Source organism: Megalobrama amblycephala, linkage group LG10 (genome assembly GCF_018812025.1).
Source record: "Megalobrama amblycephala isolate DHTTF-2021 linkage group LG10, ASM1881202v1, whole genome shotgun sequence".
NCBI lineage: Eukaryota > Metazoa > Chordata > Actinopteri > Cypriniformes > Xenocyprididae > Megalobrama > Megalobrama amblycephala.
Genome location: NC_063053.1, coordinates 20,560,569 through 20,581,359, shown reverse-complemented (window position 1 = coordinate 20,581,359; position 20,791 = coordinate 20,560,569). Strand labels below are relative to the sequence as shown.

The window sequence follows — 20,791 nt, the reverse complement described above, 5'->3', positions numbered from 1 at the left end:
CTTTTGTTTCAGTACCCTAAGGGATGATGGGAGAACTACAGGCAATTCATGTGAGCCAGTTATAATCATGGTGGGCCTTACAGCCAATCACATCTGTGATATTTAAAAAACCGCAGGCTTGTTGGAGTGATACTGCATTTATGAAACAATTCAGTAAACAATACTAAGTATCGTACATTTTAGACACAATATTGCCAGTATTTTTGCTGTGCCAATGGAAATAGTAGGCTACCATTGTTTATAAGCTACACACAGCGGTGTTTTGTTCCTGAATTAATCGGCATTTCCAAATTAATTAGTCGAGTGATTCACTCATAAATAGGCTTACAGTAATCACGCATTTTCTTACTGAATGAATCAGCGTTTTCAAACAAATCAGTTGAATTAACGATTCAATGACTCACTTTTTCATTCCTCAATCAGTGATTTTTAATTAATCAATTGGATCAATGATTAAATGACTCACTCATCTAGTTCCTGAATGAATCTGGGATTTTTGATCAAATTGGCTGAACAAATGAATCACTGACTATTTTTGCCACCTACTGGCGTAGCGATGTAACCTGCACAAAGAGTCATTGAAAAATACCCACCGCTGCTTATACAGATTTGAGAACTGAAACTATTTACAAAGTAAACATGCAACAAAAAGTTTAAATATTTAATTTTCAATGCACTAAATTGTAAGGTGACTTTAATTGCATTCATTTTATGATTTTACTGACTTGATTAACTTGACCTGTATGAATCCTGTATGGGCCACTCTATAGTGAATGTTGCCTTTGTTGTTGTCTCTTTCAAGACTCACCACTGCACAACCTTTTTCTCCCTTTAAATTTTTTGTATATTTACATTACATAAATTTGGTTTCGGCAGCCTTCCAATATGATGACCGGGCCACCCTGAAAAGTCTTGGGGCTCCCTACAATATGACTCTTCTCTTATCTGTACTATCATCATCCTGGTCATTCAATCAACCAAAACCACACAGAGAACCCGAAATTCATTCTTTCATTCTCATGGACTGCTTGAGCCATTCTCAGACTGAGATTTAAAACTTAAAGCGTGCTTGTTTTGGAGGCTTCGTATGTTTTTACTCTCACAAGCACTTGGACAGAAAACACCCCTCCTGCCTTCCACATTTCTATCTGCAGCAATATTCAGAATTTGTAAATCATGACAGAATGGAGCCCTAGAGTTCCCATTAATGGCTCGGGTCTGACTTTAGAGCACTTGATTGAGTGATATTAAGAGTTTCCTGTGAAATGATGTTTGGATCCTTGACTGTTTTTACCCACACGCTCGCAGCTCAGAGGTCTGCATCCATGATAGTTTATCTCTACTATACTGGATTATAATGATCTCCCATCTGTTCTGATGAGAGGTTTGGATGACGATAATCATTCATTTAGAATGTAAGAAAGGTGACAGGTCTCTCAGAGGTCATATATAATCTATGATTATCCATGATTTGCTACATTTTTTATTAGGTTGAGTTCAGACATCATGGACTCACATCACGTACACTGTCAGTGGTGACTTCCTTTTTATTTAATCTAGGATGTAGCAATTCTAAGGTTGGGTTTTATCAATCATATGCATGAAGAAGCAAAGTCGGAATCAGAACCCATAATTTAGCTCCTGATTTTCATTGTGACCTGTCAAGACAACAAATAATATATTAGCATGAATGACATCTCAATATATTATGCTGATGTCAAATGGATGACATTATTCAGGAGCTGCATTTTTATATAATAATTTCAGCTGCCCCCCTAAGGGAGCTTTTGAACATTGCATTGCTCTTTTGTCAAGAATCTTTTGGATTTACCAATCTGGTCAGCATGTAGATAAATCCACACTCAGGCCCCAGGAAACCATCCAAAATGCACTGCTAGTGCAATCTGTGAAATGTCTTGAGTTATCAGTTTAAGTTTGGCTTCAGGAAATCTACACATTTCCCATGAAAAGATTTACACCTCAGGAATCATTTCCATGTGTGAATAATGTGATCGAATAATGCTGAAAAATGCTGAAATGTTTTCCTTATCCTGCTACATACCAAAATATTTCTTCAAACCCAGGGAAAAACTCTTTTTGTTTTGAAGAGTGTGTCAAAACACAGGGCTCCACCTCAGGGGAAAGACTTTACCATACGTCTGTACACACAGAACCCATGGCCAGGTCACTGCTCCAGAAGACCAAGCAATCAATCAAATTACCTGGTAAAATAAAGAATAATAAATAATTTGAAAAGATGTTTTCGTTCACTGCTCACTCGGCTTCTGTGCCAGCAGATCTGTATTTGTTCCGTTGAAAGTGTTTTCTCTCAAACTTTGAAAGCTCAAGTGCAGTCAGCCGGAGGAACGGTTCAGGCTGGGCTGAAAACACAAAGGTCGCAGGTTTGATCTGAGGTAGGGGTGACCGAGAAAGTGGGGAATTACCAGAATCACAGGCTCTCAGGCAGGCAGGTTGTCATTTTGCTATTGTGTATCATTTAGCAAGGCACTTATTCTCATGTTCTGTTGTACTTGTGTCCACATTTTTTAGGACACCCATTTACTGTAATGCATGGAACTTTTAGGAGCCAAATGAGTTTACTTGACAAAAAGTTAATTTTTTTATTTAATATATATTATATATATATATATATATATATATATATATATTTTATAATGTGTTAATTATAGCTCCAGCATGTCACCTAAACATAGTTTCGCTTACAGTCGATTGTCTTACAGTGGGCCTTAAATGTTATGGATCTTACCAGTTATATTGTTGTTGTTGTTGTTGTTATTTATTTATTTTATTACAGTTTATTACAGTATTAATTTATACAACTCTGTTGTAAATATGTATATTTAATTATGCCTACAAGGTGACAAAAAGTTTTAAAAAGATCTTTTTAGGATGGTCTGTCTGTCTGCTGCAGTGGTCTAACAGAGCTTGTAAAAACGACTGGCCAATCAAATCAAAGAAGGCGTGGCCTGTAGCGTAACCGTCGCCAAAGTCCCTTTAAGACAAGTCATCACTCGGCGGCCATCTTTGAAACGCCTCTCGGGCATCCTGGGCATCATGCAATCTCTTTGAATGGGGAAACATCAAATTCTCCAAAACTGTTCGCCAACCTTATGATTAAATTTCATATTTGAAATCACCAATGAAATCTAACAACAACTGGCTCATAAATTTAGTTTCTAAATGCTCAAATCATGACAAAAAACTGTATTTTTCAGGCTGGATCAAGCTAATGCGCATGCGCAGACCTAAATGCACGTCTCTTCGGAGGCGCGCGTCTGATTCTAACGGCCGCTGAAGTGACGCGAAGACTTTACCAGTCGGCGATTGGCTCTTATTTAGAAGGCGGGACTTATTCCGCCATATTGCGCGTTACACTTTCTCCCATTCAAAACAATACGAGTGACACGTCTTGTGTTATTCTATAGTCTTTGCCGTCGCATAGTGCTAGATCTTTTGTGAACACTGAACATTGATAGGTAAGATCTAAACATTTCATATTTTAGAAATGTTTTACGATAAATATGTAATATCTGACAGTAATATCGAGTGATGCAAACTGCTAGACTTTCTTTGTCAAATTTCCCTGTTTTGAATTGAAAAGGCCTTTTAGTGGTTTGTGTAATTCATAACTGAATGTGACGAGACAAGAAACATAGACGCAGCCTTTTTCGACATATTAGCCATATAATGTGGGCATATTTTAAAATAAAATTATTTTCAAATTAATTATTTTACAATAAAGGTTTGTTCTTTTGCTGTTTCCCTTTCTTTTTCATTATTGCCTTAAATCCCTTTAAAAAAAACCCCTTTAATTATGTATTTCCTTTAAGGTTCCCTCGTCAGTAACGGCTCTGAGTGAGTCTTCAAACTGATAACTTTTTCGTGGTGGCTAACGTTAATTCGTATGAATTCGTACGAATGACCTAACCCTAACCCCGTCCCTAAACTTTAAACATTTGTAAACATTGCAACGTTTCCTGGTGGGCGGGGCTTAGCTGGAGGCAAAAAGAGACGCTGGACTCAATGTTGACAAGTGTAAGCTATCATGTTTTAGGAGGGATTTATTAAACATAGATGCAGAAGAAGGTTCAGAACTGTCCGAATATGTACAGTCACTGACTCTGCGGGACCGTGACAGCTAATTTTGTAAATTAACTTAAGTTTTGGATATTTCCTAGACAACATATAAATTACTTTCGGGTGGTTCGAGGAATTTTGTCAAGGCTTACTGTCTAATGTAACCTAACGTTGGGTTAACTATGATTATGGCTAGCAATGTGGATTATTTTAAGAGACCATTCAAAGGATGGCACACACATCTATCGCTGTATGTTTGTTTAACATTTAAGCTAGCTAGTGCGCTGAAGGTTGGCGACTTTTCACCTATAAAACAGAAACTTGCTGATTTGTACTAGATAAAACCAACACACCATTACATATGCATCGATTATTTACCTGATATGAAGTGTGCACTGCAAACACGAGTATTATTTATGATCGTCTCCGTCCAGTCTGTATGCCGTATTGCATTCAACCACAATTATCTTTTTGATTTCTGTGAAGGAATGTCTGCCGGGATCTGGTAAAACTTTAGTTTTGAACCAAAGTCCTGTTCCTTCTATTCTGGCAGCCAAAAACACAACAAGACGACATTTTAAAGTCAAAACCTCAAACTTTTAGCGCGCCTGCTATGAGTTTTTATTTATGTTTTGCCTCCAGCTAGAGCGGTGACGTCACAGTGACGTAGGCGATTAAGGGGTCTATAGGAAGAGATGATCGGTTCACGAGTCGCTTGAACTAAGGCGCTACAATGATCTGTCACGACACATTAAAGAGCCACAAAAAGTTTTTTATTGTTCGAATTTCTTAAAAAAATACTTTGTTTAATATCATAAGTAACCTGCTCTGTCTCGTCTTCGACGTGTTGTCAGTGTCCTCTTTGCTCCGCGATGTATATTTCACTCTGTGTGGTGCGAGAGCGCCACGGCTTGTAGGACAGAGCAACAGTAACTAAGGGGGGCGGGTCTTTGCGAAGGGTCAATTGTTAACCAAAACCAGACAACAAAAACCAAATGTTTTAATGAACATTCTTACTTGTAAATCTTTTTTTAACCCTAACTTTTTATAAAACAGACAAGCCAGTAAGCTACATCTTTATCATCTGAAATGGGTTACATTTTATTAAATAGTATACTTTATATTATAGATTAAGGCCAGTTTTCAATTCAGAAGTGCTTTGTGAAAAAGTGGAAGGTTGAAGAAATCAAATTACATGACTGTTTTGAATGTTTTAGACATTCTGGTGCCATCAACCTGGCAAAGCTTTCAGTTTCTCAACAATCACAAGGCTGGAAAGTCTCTTTACTGTGAAAAATAACGTGCATTCGTATCTCCCTTCCTTCCCCCATCACAGAAAACAAACACGCAGGATAATAAACGAGAGAGGAGTTTTGTGTTTAAGTTGGATGGGATGTCTAGCACAAATGGTGGGAAAGGATGCTGGCTGCAGGTTTGTACTCCGAGCAGAGCTGAGGTGAGCAGAGCAGCACAACCGGAGAAACGCTTTACCTAAAGCCAAACCACGAGATAAGATACAAGGGCTTTTCCATGAATTTCTATATACCTTTGGGTGCTTGTTGAGTGATATTTTGTCTTCTGGAGGAGGAAAAACAGGACGAAATAGAAAAAAATATGGAGGTGAAACAACTTAATGTGATTGTAATCAAAGCATCACTTTGTTTACCAGCTTGGCATTCTGTCGCTGATGTGGCACCGTTTCGAAACGCATCATTAAAGCCATTAACTTTAGTAATTTCCCCAATTTTCTTTATTTCAAATACAAACAGTCTCCAGGTTCTATGGCCAAGCACTCCGAGACCTCCTGTTTCACAGGGAGCTATCAGATGAATGCTGGGATATCTTAAGGGCTTTCTGGCTGATCGGAACATATTCTAAATGATCCTGAAAAAGCCCTAATGGCAAACACAGGTGGGAAAAGCATTACGAGCCCATCAGGGCTGCTACCATTCTCACAGAGACAGCTAACGCTAAGAGAAAACATTCAAGGCAATCATGATGAAGAGGGAGAGAGATGCAGTGTGAGAGGAGTGTGTACTTTCTTTGTGAAGGAAAGTAGTTGAATTGTACTGTAACAGCTCCTAGAACGGTTAATTAGACGGTAAGTGAACTCTGAAAGCAAAGCGGGCTATTGCTCTAATTCCAAAATTGTTCTGCTAATGAGCCTCGCAAAAACAACCATCAGACTACTTTTCAATTACATAAACCCGATTGAGCTGTAGTTAAAATCTGAGCTGTCATTTGTTCAGTGCAATATTTATTTATTAGACCAAGAAGGCTCCCCAAAGCATTTCCTTTTTTAAAGATAAAAAAAAAAACCATACTGAAAAAATTCCATGAAAAAACACCCAGAAGAATGTTTAACAGGAAAACAGTTTATAATTGGCAGTACCACACACAAACACACACACACACACACACACACACATATATATATTTACAGATTTATATATATATATATATATATTATATTTACAGAATTACAGTGTTTATTATAAAATATTTATCCATGCACCTCCCAACTTTTTTTAATTCAAATGCCCTTGTAATCTTTAATCAAAAACGTTAACCTCCCCTGCCCCTCGAAGCGATATCTGTTCTCTTCATGACATATGTGACTGTGGACCACAAAACCAGTCATATGGGTCACATTTTTGAAATTTTATTTATACATCATCTGAAAGCCGAATGAATATGCTTTTTTTTTTTTTTTTTTTTTTTACATATTTGCAGTGGGAAATTTACAAAATATCTTCATGGAACATGATCTTAATATCCTAATGATTTTTGGCATTAAAGAAAAATCGATAATTTTGTCCCATACAATGTATTGTTGGCTATTGCTACAAATATACCTGTGCGACTTATGACTGGTTTTATGGTCCAGGGTCACATATGTCTTAGCGGAGGGTGGGACTAAGTATCCTCCACAACTGACTGCAAACTGAAATTCAGATCTGTGTCCATTTAGTTTGCAACGCCCAAATTCCTATTATCCAATCAATAGCAGGTATGACTCATTGTTGTAGGCAAAAACCCGTAAAGGAGTTAGCATTTTAGCACTTCCGGTTCCATCGTTTTGGATAAATTACTTAAATAAGGTCTGTGGTTAACACAAGCTCAACATTCGTGATTTTTTTTTTAAGGCAGTTGCTAACAAGTGGCTTAATGGGACAACGGAGGCTGTTGGGCACATTAAACGTCATCATGGTGAAAAGGTAAGTTCTGTCTGCCTTTATAATTGTGCTCTTATGAACTATTCTAACTCAGACTTTCTAGGAAAACATTTTTCTTTTTAGATAAAAACTGAAATAGTTGTCAGAAGCTTAGTGGTGGTGACATGTGCCTTTAGCTTTTTACTTCTGGCAACTGCATTTAGGCTGCAAAATGTAGAAAAGTTATGTACATCTGTAAAAATGATCTTGATGGACAAAACATGTAAGTATCATAAACCTTTGTTGGTCACAGTGCTTATTTTTTGTGATAATCCAAAAGCCTATGTCAAGGGAAACCAGTGTGATGTTAACTGCCTGTTGGCCTACAAAGTGACGTCAGGATGAAATCACGTCCCGCCCAACATTTTTTCTTGTTTTTTGTTCCACTTCACTCAGATATACATCACAATAGGGAAGAAAAGACTGTTGGAACTTCTGTTTCATGGAGACTTTAAACTGTGAAAACATTAACTTGTAAGCTTTTTCTTTGTGATGATGCTCTAAGACAGATCACAGATCACAGATCATCGTGCCACAAAACAAAACATTTGTAATATTTTGAACACATATGAACACAGTGCATATTCAGAAGCCTTGCCTTGTTTAATGCATCTTTATTGAATACTGTAACTGAGAATGCCTGCCCAATGATCTTCTGTAAGAGATGTGCAAATGTTAATTATTTCACTTCTAACAGCAGAAAGATGTAACAATAGAGCAGGATTTAGGCACCATACTGAGATTAGAAATTTTCAGAACTATGTGCACAAAAACGAAGAAGGTTGCATCTAGTCTTAACCAACATGTGAGCATGTGTAGTTTTGAAATCTCTGAAACTGACTACCAGGATTTATTACTAATTCATCAAAGCATGAGAAATGGAACGTGGAACAGGATAACTGAAGATGAGATTAATTTAAAATATAAATATATAGTTAATTTAAAATATTTAAACACATTGTTAGTGTTGCAGCAGAACTAAAAATCTGTCAGTTGCAACTGTACAGTTAGCATTTCAAATGGACAAGTGAATATGAATGGCAAAAATAGCTCCCTCCTGTGGATGATAGCATGAGTACATTTTTTTTCCCCCGAGACAGTCTTTCCAAAATACTTGACTTGTAAGATTTATTTTCTGCCAGATTTGAAATAATAATGGACATGTGATTCAAATTCTCAAGTCTGTAAGATTCAGGTTGTGATGCCCACCATCACTTCACTGATGTCCCACAGTTTCTTGGCCACCTCCTCATCTGTGGCCTTAGCTAACAGCTGTTCCTCAAGACAGTTAGCAAAGCACTTCCCTTGAACGCCCTCCACATCTCCAGAGCAGGCCAGATAGATAGAAGTCTGCGCACCCTCCTCGGGGGACTTGAAGAAGGCCCGTGAAGCCAGGTTAAACAGAGGCTTCAAAAGCAGTGGGATGTGGACGTGCCTGCCCAGGTTAGTCCTCACAATCCCTGGGGTGAGAGCATTTACCGTCACTCCTGTCTCCTCGAGTCTGTGCGAGAGCTCCAGTGTGAAGAGTAGATTGGCTAGTTTACTCCGTGCATAAGCGAAAGCTTTATCGTAGCTCTGCTCGCTGTTCAGGTCATCAAAGTTTATTTCGCCATACTTGTAGAGTTTGGAGGACACCACAATGATGCGGCTAGGAGCGGAGCGTTTGAGGAGGTCCAACAGGAGGTTAGTGAGCAGGAAGTGACCTAGATGATTGACAGCAAACTGCATCTCGAACCCATCTTCTGATTTGGTGTAAGGACACTGGTAGATTCCAGCATTGTTGATCAGGATGTCAATCCTTGACTCTTCCTGTTGGAGATACAACAGATATGCCAAATTGTAAATGTATGCAGTATTCAGAGCACAAGAATAAGACGAAATAATCAGAACTGTAGGAATTCACGAAAACTTTATTATACACTAATTTAGATACCCTGCTCTCCTTTTATTGTCACATGATTTTCAAAAATGGACCACAGATAAAACAGAAGGAAAAGAAATAAACTGAAATAATTTGAACATAAACTCTGACATGGGTCATTAATCAGAGAAAGAACATTATTCTGATTTGGTTAAGTGGCAGTGGATGAATTTAGGCCCTGTGGATTGTGTACATGCTATAACAAATATATAGAGGAGATGGTCTAGTTAAAATGTGAGTTGTAACAAATGTGTTTTCTCTGGTAGTGATTTTGTACATTAGTTTCATACCCTATTGTCAAGCTGTCTTAAAGGGATAGTTCACCCAAAAATTTAAATTATCCCACAATTTACTCACCCTCAAGCCATCTTAGGTGTATATCGTAAACTTAAAAATATAAGGTTCTGATTTTTTATTTTTTTTTGTCAAAATTGAGTTATTCACATTACTGTGACAACTTATCTACATTGTATTTTTTTATGTTGTGTACATTTTGGGACTTTTTTTTTTTTTTTTTAGAAAAAAAGTTTCTATCTACAAAGGAGTATGGGATGCAAAAACTTCAAAGCTCAATATCTCAAAACTGTTCAGAATGCAGATAGAACCTTATAATTCCAAGGTGGCTTCTTTTTTTAGATAAACACAATAATAAAAAAGTTATAATAAAAAAATATCCTGGCTCTTCCAAGCTTTATAATGGTAGTGAATGGAGCTTGAGATTTTGAAGCCCAAAAAAGTGCATCCATACATCACATGGGTTGTATGATGGGTTTATGTAAGAAAAATATCCATATTTAAAACTTTATAAAAACTGGCTTCCGGCAACGGCTGTATGTGAGTCTAGATCTGGCGGAAGAGTGACCTCTGACCCGATGCATGATGTTTTGATGAAAGTTTTAAATATGGATATTTTTCTTACAAAAACCCATTGTTTTGCTTTTATTCATTTATTTATTTATTTATTTTTTATGATGGATGGCCGCACCTTTTTGGGCTTCAAAATCTCGAGCCGTATTCACCACCATTATAAAGCTTGGAAGAGCCAGGATATTATTTAATATAACTCTGATTGTGCTCATCTGAACAAAGATATATACACCTAGGATGGCTTGAGGGTGAGTAAATCATGGGATAATTTTCATTTTTGGGTGCACTATCCCTTTAAATTGAATTTAGTGAATTTTGTCTTTTAGGCTATATAAACCTATACTATATAAATATTACTATATTTTAAATTAAAAGTGTATTGTTTACAATATTCAATATTTGTTGGCCAAAGCAATTCATTGATAGTTTTGTGCAATACGTTTTTGCAGTTTCATAATTGTTTTACTGTTTAAATTTACTGAAAAGAGGATGTTCAGTTGTAGGTTCTAATGCTTCTGGGACACGCGGTCACAAAAATGTGTTCAGTGAACTGTCAAGAACAATACATATAAAGAAAATGACTTTTAAAAAATAACCCTACCGTAAGAAATTATTCACTATGCCAGGTCTCCACTATATAATTATGTTGATACACAATGTTGCAAAGGATTTTTTTTTAATCTTGACAATGGCATTAGCAATGCGTTTCATGCGCGCGCAGTCACGTGCACTTCCCAAACTTCTGGAGCGTGCTATCGTTCACATAAAAGCGCGTGGCTCTCGCTTACCTTTTGTCAACAAACAATTAAATCATACCACGTTATGCGTTTCCTATATGTATATTTACTACACACGAGTAACAAACACTGTGCTTGGTTTGGTACAGTAGCCTACCTTGATTATCTCTTCGCAAAATATACGGACAGATTTAAGCGACGCCAGGTCCAAGAGTTTGATTACTAGCTCCCCTTGCTCTGGTCCGGCCTCCTGCTGGATCTCCTGGGCTGCTTTCTCCGCCCGTTCTCGGTTTCTACATGCCATGATCACCCGGCCCTGACGCCGCAGAAGCTCCGCCGCCGTGGCTTTTCCAATGCCGCTGTTTGCCCCGGTCACGATAATAGTTTTGCCCCGCAGCATATCGACGCATTTATCAAAGTGTTTGTAATGGGGAAAATCTGCTTCTCTGCTGATCCTTCTGGGGCCATCAACAACGTCCAGTTCATGGACAGGTTTGTAGGCGTAAACAATCACGCATGTGGGAAGTAACTGGAATGTTATTGAACTACATTACCCAGAAGTCATAGCGGGTAAAAACGCATTTAATTTATTTATTTAAAAAAATAATAAAACTTGCCTTCGTACACAGATGAACATGACTTAAAGCTACGACAGATTATAATTAAAAAATAAAATAAAAATAAAAATGACTTTCCATTCAGCTCTATCAAACAACAAAACAAATAAATAATAAAAAAAATCTTAAAATAATTATTTCCAACATGTTTTCCTATGATTTTTCTGTAATCCTTAAAAAGAATTTGTACAATTATGTCAAGTTGAAATGTTTTTTATAATAATTTGAACTTTTATGGACTGTGATAGTGACCTTGTGTTTGCCATGTAAAGTAGCCCTGATGCTAAAGTGGCATTAAAAACTTAACCAAACAACCAACCAACCAACCAAAAAAAAAACACTTCGTACTACTAACATCTAAACCGTTTATATAAAACAGAGGTTCAGATTTTAAAACCATGGAATTATTACTTTTCATTAACTTTAATAGACCTGAAGGTACAGTATAGCCTTTATTATATACGTGTTATGTTCAAAGAGAGAATGACCACTAGTGGATATTTAAAAAAAAAAAAACCTTTGTTCAATTTGTCAAGTATGTAAACTCATATCTTTATTGGTAGTTTCTACACAGACTGTACTGTATATGTGTGTGTGTGTGTGTGTGTATATATATATATATATATATATATATATATAGGCCTACCTAGAAAGCCATGTTTCTAGTCAAATCCATGTTTTAGAACTACAAACTGAACAGCTCTATTTAGGCACAAAAATAAACCACAAACCAAATAAAATCACTCATTTAATTTATCCAGCATAAACCCAGCATTTATAACAGTGATCAACACATTTTTTGTTTGTTTTGTGGACAAATAAAATTAAATATACTTACATATACTTAAATATACAGACATTTACACCTTATGGTTAACACAGAGGGGTAATACATTCTAAATACAATATGTCAATTGTTTCTCCACATGCTTGTGTTCATTTCATCATTTACTTCATGTATTATTGTGTCAAGGTCTGTCAGGAACACTGGTGGTGGGCCACACACTGTTACTGAGGGAAACTGCCTGAGGATTGAGTTCAAGTATCGAAGTACAGCAGTAAAGCAGTGAAGTTAAAACAAAACATCTAAATGTAGATAAAAATCTGCTAAATTTACGATGAAGAATAAAATCTCACACTATAAATCAAATACAGACAGTTGCAATGTATGTTCCCTGAGGTAGAATAAAATATTCTAAATAAAAATCTTGATTAAACATCATATAAAATTGTAATGATCAAGGCATAATGGCTGGTAAACACATATAATTACACATTATTCTCTTTAAAAATAAAAAATAAAAAGAAAGGGCTGAAGTTTATCCTCAGAGTTTTGACAGATTAGTACAGTACATAATATACTATGTAGGTCATTTTGAGAACAGTAGCTTCTTTGTATTTATATTTCCAGCAATCCATTTAACTTAAACCATCTGTACAGATCAAGATTAAAAATTTTCTCAGAAGCAACCAAAAATAAATAAATAAAATTTATTTGAGGTACCTAAAGTATGGGACTCTGACATTTGCATTTGATAATGATCAAATCATTTCATTTTTTCCTCTGCATCATTCGTTTCTATCCGTTTCCCCTTATGATACTTCTGTCCAATTCCATAGGGCACATGAGCAGCGATTGTCCCGAGCTCCTGGGCACCCTCGATGTGAAACATTTGATCATCAAAGAAGATGTGAGGCCTGATCTTATGAAGGAGAGGCCCCTTAGGAGCCCCAGCCAAAAAGAGGGCCTCATCTACCTCCAAGCCCCAGCTCCGTAGGGTCTTCAGGACGCGGGCCCCAGCGCTGGCGGCACTTCGAGCTGTGACCAAGTAAGTGCGAATAGGGCAGTTGATTCGTTGGTTTTTTGCATAGAACTTGCGTTGGAGTTTCCCCAATGCTTCCAAGAAACATTTCAGGGGGCCCTAGGAGACAAATCAAGGAAGAAGAGGACTTTGCATTCACCAAATATGACAATATGGAGAAAATGTTAGTATCAGAATTAATAATGAACATTAGTATTTTTTTATGGCACCCTGTCTTAGTTTACCTGAGCAAGAGGCTTGTTCTCAAACTCTTTCTCATGCTTAAAAAAGGTGTCCAATCCGTGTTCCTTCACAATAATCTCAGACTCGTCGGAAAACAACACAGCATCTCCGTCGAAGGCTACACGTAGCTGCGTGTCACTGAGCTCGTTCTCACTGTCACAGGTGAACATTGTGGCAGCGGCTATTCCTGTGGAAATGGCCATTTAAAACAAATTTAGCTTCATGTTCCACTCATTTAAAGGTGCCCTCGAATGAAAAATTGAATTTATCTTGGCACAGTTAAATAACAAGAGTTCAGTACATGGAAATGACATACAGTGAGTCTCAAACTCCATTGTTTCCTCCTTCTTATAGAAATCTCATTTGTTTAAAAGACCTCCGAAGAACAGACGAATCTCAACATAACACCGACTGTTACATAACAGTCGGGGTGTACGCCCCCAATATTTGCATATGCCAGCCCATGTTTCCAACATTATAAAAGGCATTAGACAAGGGCAGCCAGTATTAACATCTGGATGTGCACAACCAAATCATCAGACTAGGTAAGCAAGCAAGAACAATAGCGAAAAATGGCAGATGGAGCAATAATAACTGACATGATCCATGATAACATGATATTTTTAGTGATATTTGTAAACTGTCTTTCTAAATGTTTCGTTAGCATGTTGCTAATGTACTGTTAAATGTGGTTAAAGTTACCATCAGTTATTACTGTATTCACGGAGACAAGAGCCGTCGCTATTTTCATTTTTAAACACTTGCAGTCTGTATAATGCATAAACACAACTTCATTCTTTATAAATCTCTCCAACAGTGTAGCATTACCCGTTAGCCACGGAGCACTATCAAACTCATTCAAAATCAGAAGTAAACAATATAACAGTATACAATACCCACATTATCCGACGAATGCATGCCGCATGCATGACGAACACTTTGTAAAGATCCATTTTGAGGGTTATATTAGCTGTGTAAACTTTAAGGCACTGTTTAAGGCAAACGTGAGCTCTGTAGGCGGAGAGCACGGGATTTAAAGGGGCCGCAGCATAAAATCGGCGCATAAAATGATGCCCCAAAATAGGCAGTTAAAAAAATTAATTAAAAAAAATCTATGGGGTATTTTGAGCTGAAACTTCACAGACACATTCAGGGGACACCTTAGACTTACATTTCATCTTTTAAAAACATAATCTAGGGCACCTTTAAAGCAATATAGTTTTTATTCTGTATTGAAATGAAAATGCTCTTTAGATCACAATGCATGCATTAAAAAATAAATAAAAATACCTTCTTCGATAGCTTCTTGAACCTTCGTTGAATCTTTGGACAGGTAAAGGTTGGTCATGTAGGCCTTTAGGTAACCAATCGGACTCTCTCCACCCGTCATGCAAAATCTTTCTATAGTTAGATCTGGAGAGAGCACAGGAGAGAGAATTCATGTAATTGTTGTTTGTATAGTATGCAGTAAATATGCTTTTATTTTTATCTGTCAGGTGTGCTGCAAACCTTAAAAAACATTATGTAAATCACTGAACAGTTTGTCCAGACAGATCTTTAGTCAAATTCTGGTCTGTGTGACATTTTTTATTTTTGTTCCTGTTGATTTAGTTTTGTGTAGAATAAATGTATTTTAAAGAATACTGATCATGATCAAAGGCTAAATTGTAGGCTAATAAATGTTGTTTGGCTGAATGGTAGCTTTAGGCAATCCTGTATAGGAATTCTGAGTTCTCCCAAGTCTCTATGTCACAGAATTCCATGTTTTCTTTCCATACCGTAGTAATTGATGCTGTTGATGAGACGAACTCCGACCTGGGCATGGTTATTAGTCATCAGCACAATATCAAACAGCTCCTCACTGTCTGGGTATAGTTCCCTCAAACGAGCATTTACATTCATTAGAGCCTGTTGATTAGAAAAACATAGTAACTATTAAAAGGCTTTGGATGCCTTAGGATATCCACGTTAATCAACACTACTGTGATTTAGGGTTGTTTAGTGTAATATTATGTGCTCTGTGTTTGAGACCTGCCCTGCAATAAAAAGGACTAAAGTCCCTCCATGAACAGAAGTGATGGCACACATGTGTTTTCCAGCATGCTGCTCTACAAATTTTCCATGTGATTTGCATCAGTGCTATTTTAATCTGTCCTGGAGATATAGTCATGTCTCATAAAAGTTGCAAAATGACCTGCGTCAGGTGTGTACTAGAGTACCTGTGCTAGGAGTTGTCACTTGTCAGTGTTGGCTAGGCCACATGTAATCTGGATTGCAATGGCAATTAAATATTGCTTTGCTGATTGTGCCATAATTTTTGCTGCCAGGGTCATTGCTAATAAAAATGTATAGACATATATAATGTGTATTCTGGTCAGTGATGTTTACTAGTTTACTAGGTTGCTAGTCTAATGCCGGGTTCAGACTACACAATATTTTTGTTGGTTACGATAGTCACTGTGTCAGATTATCCGATTTTGACTCCTAAAATGTCTGGTCGTGGACAAGAAACATGTCAGACTACACGTTGCTCCCCGACCATTCATTGCTTGCCGTCTTTAACGACATGCATGCTTTCATCGAGAAGGTGGAAATATTGACTGACAGAAGTGCAAAACAAACAACAACCGGCTACCGAACAGGGTGTTTTCTTGCTGTCTTGTCAGAAAAGCCAAAAAACAAGAAAGAAAACCTGACAATGGACATGTTCCTGGATTTTGCATGAAGAGGATAGTATGGACTGTCAATCCATCAAAGAGAACTTGAGGTAAAATATTTTTTATTTTACCTTTTTTCACTGTCACTGTAATCCCTCAAGGAAACATCATAAATGCACATCATAAATGCATCATAAATGTTCATTTCCTCCATTGTAAAATTCCACCTAGCACGACCAATGCCATTGTCTTTCTTTAGTTTCGGCATGTTTGAAAGCTGTGTATGGAAGAGCTTCTGTTCTCCTATTGGTCAGTGTCACAAATGTGATGGAACTCGACATGGAGGACTGAGAAAAAAATTAAACATGCTAGTCTTTCTGTCGTAAAGCACCGCAGACATGACATCGGTTGTTGTCTACTATGAAACGCTACATGGGATGAAACAATGGATTCTTGTGTCCCGACATCCATTGTCATTTATGAATCCCCACGACACCCTTCGTCAAACAGATCGTGCCGAAATTGTGCTAAAATCGTGTAATCTGAACCAGGCATAACTACTTTACTAATGTTTAAAGCTGCAGTACGTAAGTTTTGCCTCTTTGTTGCCATCTCTGTTTGAAACCTGCAATCACAGTTATTTGCGTAATTATCATCTTTACGTGGGTTGTGCATCGGCATGTCTCCTCCGTGAGGATGAATCTAAAGTTTTGAATGTGTGGCTGTCAGTCACTGCACCGGTGGATACTGTACAGGTACTTCGGAATCACAAATTGTAGTCTTGGAAGTATGACCAAAATAAGGATTTTCACCAGAAAATGTAATCTGAACAAGTAACAAATCTGCCAGATTTGTTCAGACCAACTGAGGAAAAAAAAGCATTCCAATAAATCGCGCTACCAATGGTGATTAAATCTAACGATTGCTTAGCTCTTATCACATCAAATTATTATTGTTATACTTTGTTCTTAAATTGTTAAATTTAACAACATCAGCATTGCGTGACTGCGTATTTAGTGTGTATTAGTACCACTCGAATTATAAAACATTATTCCAAGCTTACCGTTGTCAAGTCAAGTCAAGTCACCTTTATTTATATAGCGCTTTTTACAATGCAGATTGTGTCAAAGCAGCTTTACAGTGATAACTGGTATATAATTTTGGCTGCACAGCAGCTCTTAAAGAAAATGGTGTCAATGCAGGCAGATGCAAAGCACTGTTGAATATCAAATGTCAAGTGTCCCCAACTAAGCAAGCCAAAGGCGACAGCGGCAAGGAACCCAAACTCCAACAGGTGACATCAGGTGGCAAACATGTGGCAAATAGGTGTTAAAATGGAGAAAAAAAACCTTGGGAGAAACCAGGCTTAGTCGGGGGGCCAGTTCTCCTCTGGCGAACAGTGCTTTGTTACGATTCAGGTAGCTATCATAAGTCCGATAGGATCGCAACATTCAAAGTATTTATTCCAGTTCAATCCAGTTGAGGATCGTATTTATCACGTTGGTATGGACGGTTTGTTGAGGAACTATGAGGCCTTCACAATGGATGATCTAGTTGACTCAATCTCTGCTGATCTCCGGTTGTGAATCTGGCTAAGGTAAGGAGATAGCTTTGAACACTGGCTGGTTATGTACCTATTCAAAAATTAATTTTGGATCCTTTTTTTTTTTTTTTTTTTACCAAATAAAGTTATGGACTGCAGCTTTAATGCATGGAATGTTGAAAAGAAGCACATTGTGTGAAGCTCTTTGAGTTGTTTAGTAAAGTCCTTTAAGGTATATGGTCCTGTTTACTAATTTTTTATTTTTTGTTGTTGTTGAAATAAAGATGTTAGTTAAAAGGTAATCAGATTAGATTTAAATTACTTAAAAGGTGTTATCTACAGTTTTAGTAATGTCATTTGTAATCAGTACCAAATTACATTTCTGTAGTAATAGGTGTTGTGAACTGAGGTGTGTTGAGGTGTGTGCTGTTATAAAGTGCAGTTCAATTATTAATGGCACGGTGAGTGTTATGAATATGACAGTTTTGAAATCTAGTAGTGTCATGAGTATGCATTGTGTTCTGTTGTTACCTTAACGAAAGGAAACGAGGCACCTGGGTTAAAAGGCTGATCTTCGAGTTCCAGCTGGTGCGCGACGTACCTCTCCAGTCCCTCCTCTTCAAACACCTTCCTTTCCTTCACCATGTTAAACAGCGTGCGCGAGGACACCGCAATGGTTACTGCGTTGCTGGGTTTGGGCTGCAAATCAAAGGCAGACAATGGTTTACAACAGCTGTGGACGACAAACAACCTGCTCAATGTGGTCAGATGCGCAGCGCTGCTGTCACTGGCGTATTGACGCACCATCTACACTGCAAGCGAACTACGCGACGCACTAGAACGCGCTTGCTTTCAGTGTAGACAGCTTTCTTTGATTATAGTATACGTGTTTTCCAGTTTGTCGCGTCTCTATCATTGTATATTGGGTATCGGATGCGGGAGACGCTGCTGTCATACGCAGCTTGTATACACAAACAGTCGCTTACCGGACGGGGTTTCTTCGCTGTTTTCGCGTTGTCAAATAATGCTTTGACAGCTGCCCAGTCTTTTTCTTCACTGTTGTCGGAGTTGGCTTGTGCTCCTCTCTCAGCGCCTTCATGTTTGCTCATATTGTTGTTGTGTCAGGGGGACTGAATTGTTGCGTCCGGCGTCCTTTAGCTGCGGTAGTTGAGTTCCTCTCAGCATCAGCATGACGCAGTGACGTCACCAGTCCAGGGCAAGTGTCTCGCGCATAACGGTTTACATTTAATGTTTTTCAGTCAATTTCAGTCATAAAAACAAAATAAATAGTACAAATAAGAGTCTTTGTAAGTGCACTGCATACTAATTTATTTTTGTTACTATTTAAGCTTAGCACTTGTTTTGTTTCAGTTGTACTGGCATATAAAAAATATCAGTTACACTTTTTAGGTTCCTTTGTTACACTGTAATTATACATTTAACTACTGAGTAATATAAAGTAACTATATGTACTTACTATAGATTTAGGATTAGGGTTTGGTTTGGTTTAGTTTAGGGTTAGTTATGCATTATTTTTTAGTAATTACAATAGTAACAACATGTAACATATGTAACAATGACACTAAAATAAAGTGTTACCAAAATATCCTATATATAAAATAAGTTGTAGATTAGATGCTCATCCATCTGTAGCTATAATAGCATAGAAATTATATATATATATATATATATATATATATATATATATATATATATATATATATATATATATATATTGTTGTGAACAAATGTGATGCAAAAATGTGATGCAATTAAGATCTTATTTTCATCCATTATATTTGCCCCAATAAAACGAAACTTCTAGATAAAAGAATACCAGCGAACATTATCCTGAGAACAACGTTCAGTTTAGGTTACATGCTTAGGATAAAATATACCTTCATTACATAGCTAACACATATCTGAATTCATTCCAGTGTGGTTTTATTGTGTTTGTTAAATTGCTATTATCAAATGGCATGGTAGGGGTGTAACAATACCCTCATCATTTAGACAAATATGCTTGCACTCTGTCACTGACTAGATATATTTAAAATAATGTAGCCCACTTTTTACTGGTAACAAGACATTTGGCATTATCAGGACCCACAAATATTCCCAAATGCATTATTATACACTATATTCAACATTATATAATATAGTACTGACACTAAAACACTGTAAACTGAATTTTTTCTCACAGAGTAATTTTCATTTTGGGTGAACTATACACAATACATATTGTCACTATCCATGATACATATGTTGCATTTTTGTATTGCCATATATTGTGATACAATATATTGTTGCCATATATTGTGATCGATATATTATTGATATAGTTGTCACATCCCCAGCATATGGTTTCAGATTGGAGGACCATAATGGTAATGAAGAAGATGTTTTAAACCTTTTAAAAAACACTAATAAAATAGTAAGCATAATTGTATTTTTTTTACTTATTTACTGAGAAATTCTTGTGACAATAGCCTGCAGTCTCACCTTGAACACAGGCAGGTGTTATCTGGTTAAATCTGGAGGTATTAATATTATTTTTATTATGAATAGTAATTTTTTGTAAATAGTCTGGAAGTATTAGTAAGCATTTTATTTCCCCACATCATTGTACTTGAGGGCATCTACACATCTAATATACACTGTAAAAAAAAAACAAAAAAAAAACATAGTTTTTACAAAATAATTTTGGCAGCTGTGGTTGCCAGAATAATTTTGTAAAAAAAATACAGAAAAACTGTAAACACATTTACAGAACAAACTGTACATTTTACAGTATAATACTGTAATTTACAAACAAGAAAATTTTAATGTAAACCAATAAATTTAACAATGCACACTACTACTAAAATCGGTTTTGTACCTTTAAAATATACCGATGACAACCACCATAATGATGCAGGTGGTAAAAGAGAAAGCCACATGAAGAATCAGAGTTCATCACAAGTAGCTTTTCCACAAGCTGAAGTATACTAATATAAAGAAGGTGCAAAGAGTCATTCACGCAAACACAAAACACCATCATGGTAACCACAACACTTACATAATGCAATAAACATTCATTAAACAGAAGATG

At 36.8% G+C, this 20,791-nt stretch overlaps 2 protein-coding genes and 1 long non-coding RNA gene across 3 annotated transcripts in view; 1 reads left to right on the top strand and 2 right to left on the bottom strand.

Moving 5' to 3' along the window:
• Positions 1-7,910: 7,910 nt before the first annotated feature.
• On the bottom strand, positions 7,911-11,396 carry rdh14a (retinol dehydrogenase 14a). Its single transcript, XM_048205325.1, has 2 exons — positions 10,996-11,396; positions 7,911-9,122 (listed from the first exon to the last, which is right to left on the bottom strand). The coding sequence occupies exons 1-2, from the start codon at positions 11,236-11,238 to the stop codon at positions 8,505-8,507; spliced, it is 861 nt and encodes a 286-aa protein (XP_048061282.1). The 5' UTR covers positions 11,239-11,396; the 3' UTR covers positions 7,911-8,504.
• Positions 11,193-20,791, top strand: part of LOC125277092 — a 49,419-nt gene continuing 39,820 nt past the window's right edge. The window contains exons 1-2 of the long non-coding RNA XR_007186811.1: positions 11,193-11,330; positions 13,076-13,284. This is a non-coding gene — a long non-coding RNA (uncharacterized LOC125277092). The remainder of the gene's footprint in view (positions 11,331-13,075; positions 13,285-20,791) is intronic.
• On the bottom strand, positions 12,214-19,177 carry LOC125277088 (cytosolic 5'-nucleotidase 1A-like). The gene is made up of 6 exons (XM_048205324.1): positions 18,687-19,177; positions 18,232-18,399; positions 15,279-15,408; positions 14,791-14,913; positions 13,503-13,687; positions 12,214-13,377 (listed from the first exon to the last, which is right to left on the bottom strand). Exons 1-6 carry the CDS (start codon positions 18,807-18,809, stop codon positions 13,003-13,005), a joined length of 1,104 nt encoding a protein of 367 aa, XP_048061281.1. The 5' UTR covers positions 18,810-19,177; the 3' UTR covers positions 12,214-13,002.

Bases quoted from the DNA above. Each gene is read 5' to 3' on its own strand.
- rdh14a (XM_048205325.1), bottom strand. From the start codon at position 11,238: ATGCTGCGGGGCAAAACTATTATCGTGACCGGGGCAAACAGCGGCATT. The intron at 9,123-10,995 runs GTAGGCTACTGT...TATCTCCAACAG, and splicing joins TTTGCGAAGAGATAATCAAG to GAAGAGTCAAGGATTGACAT.
- LOC125277088 (XM_048205324.1), bottom strand. From the start codon at position 18,809: ATGAGCAAACATGAAGGCGCTGAGAGAGGAGCACAAGCCAACTCCGAC. The intron at 18,400-18,686 runs GTAAGCGACTGT...TTTGATTTGCAG, and splicing joins CAGCGAAGAAACCCCGTCCG to CCCAAACCCAGCAACGCAGT. The intron at 13,688-14,790 runs GTATTTTTATTT...CCATTTCCACAG, and splicing joins TCAAGAAGCTATCGAAGAAG to GAATAGCCGCTGCCACAATG.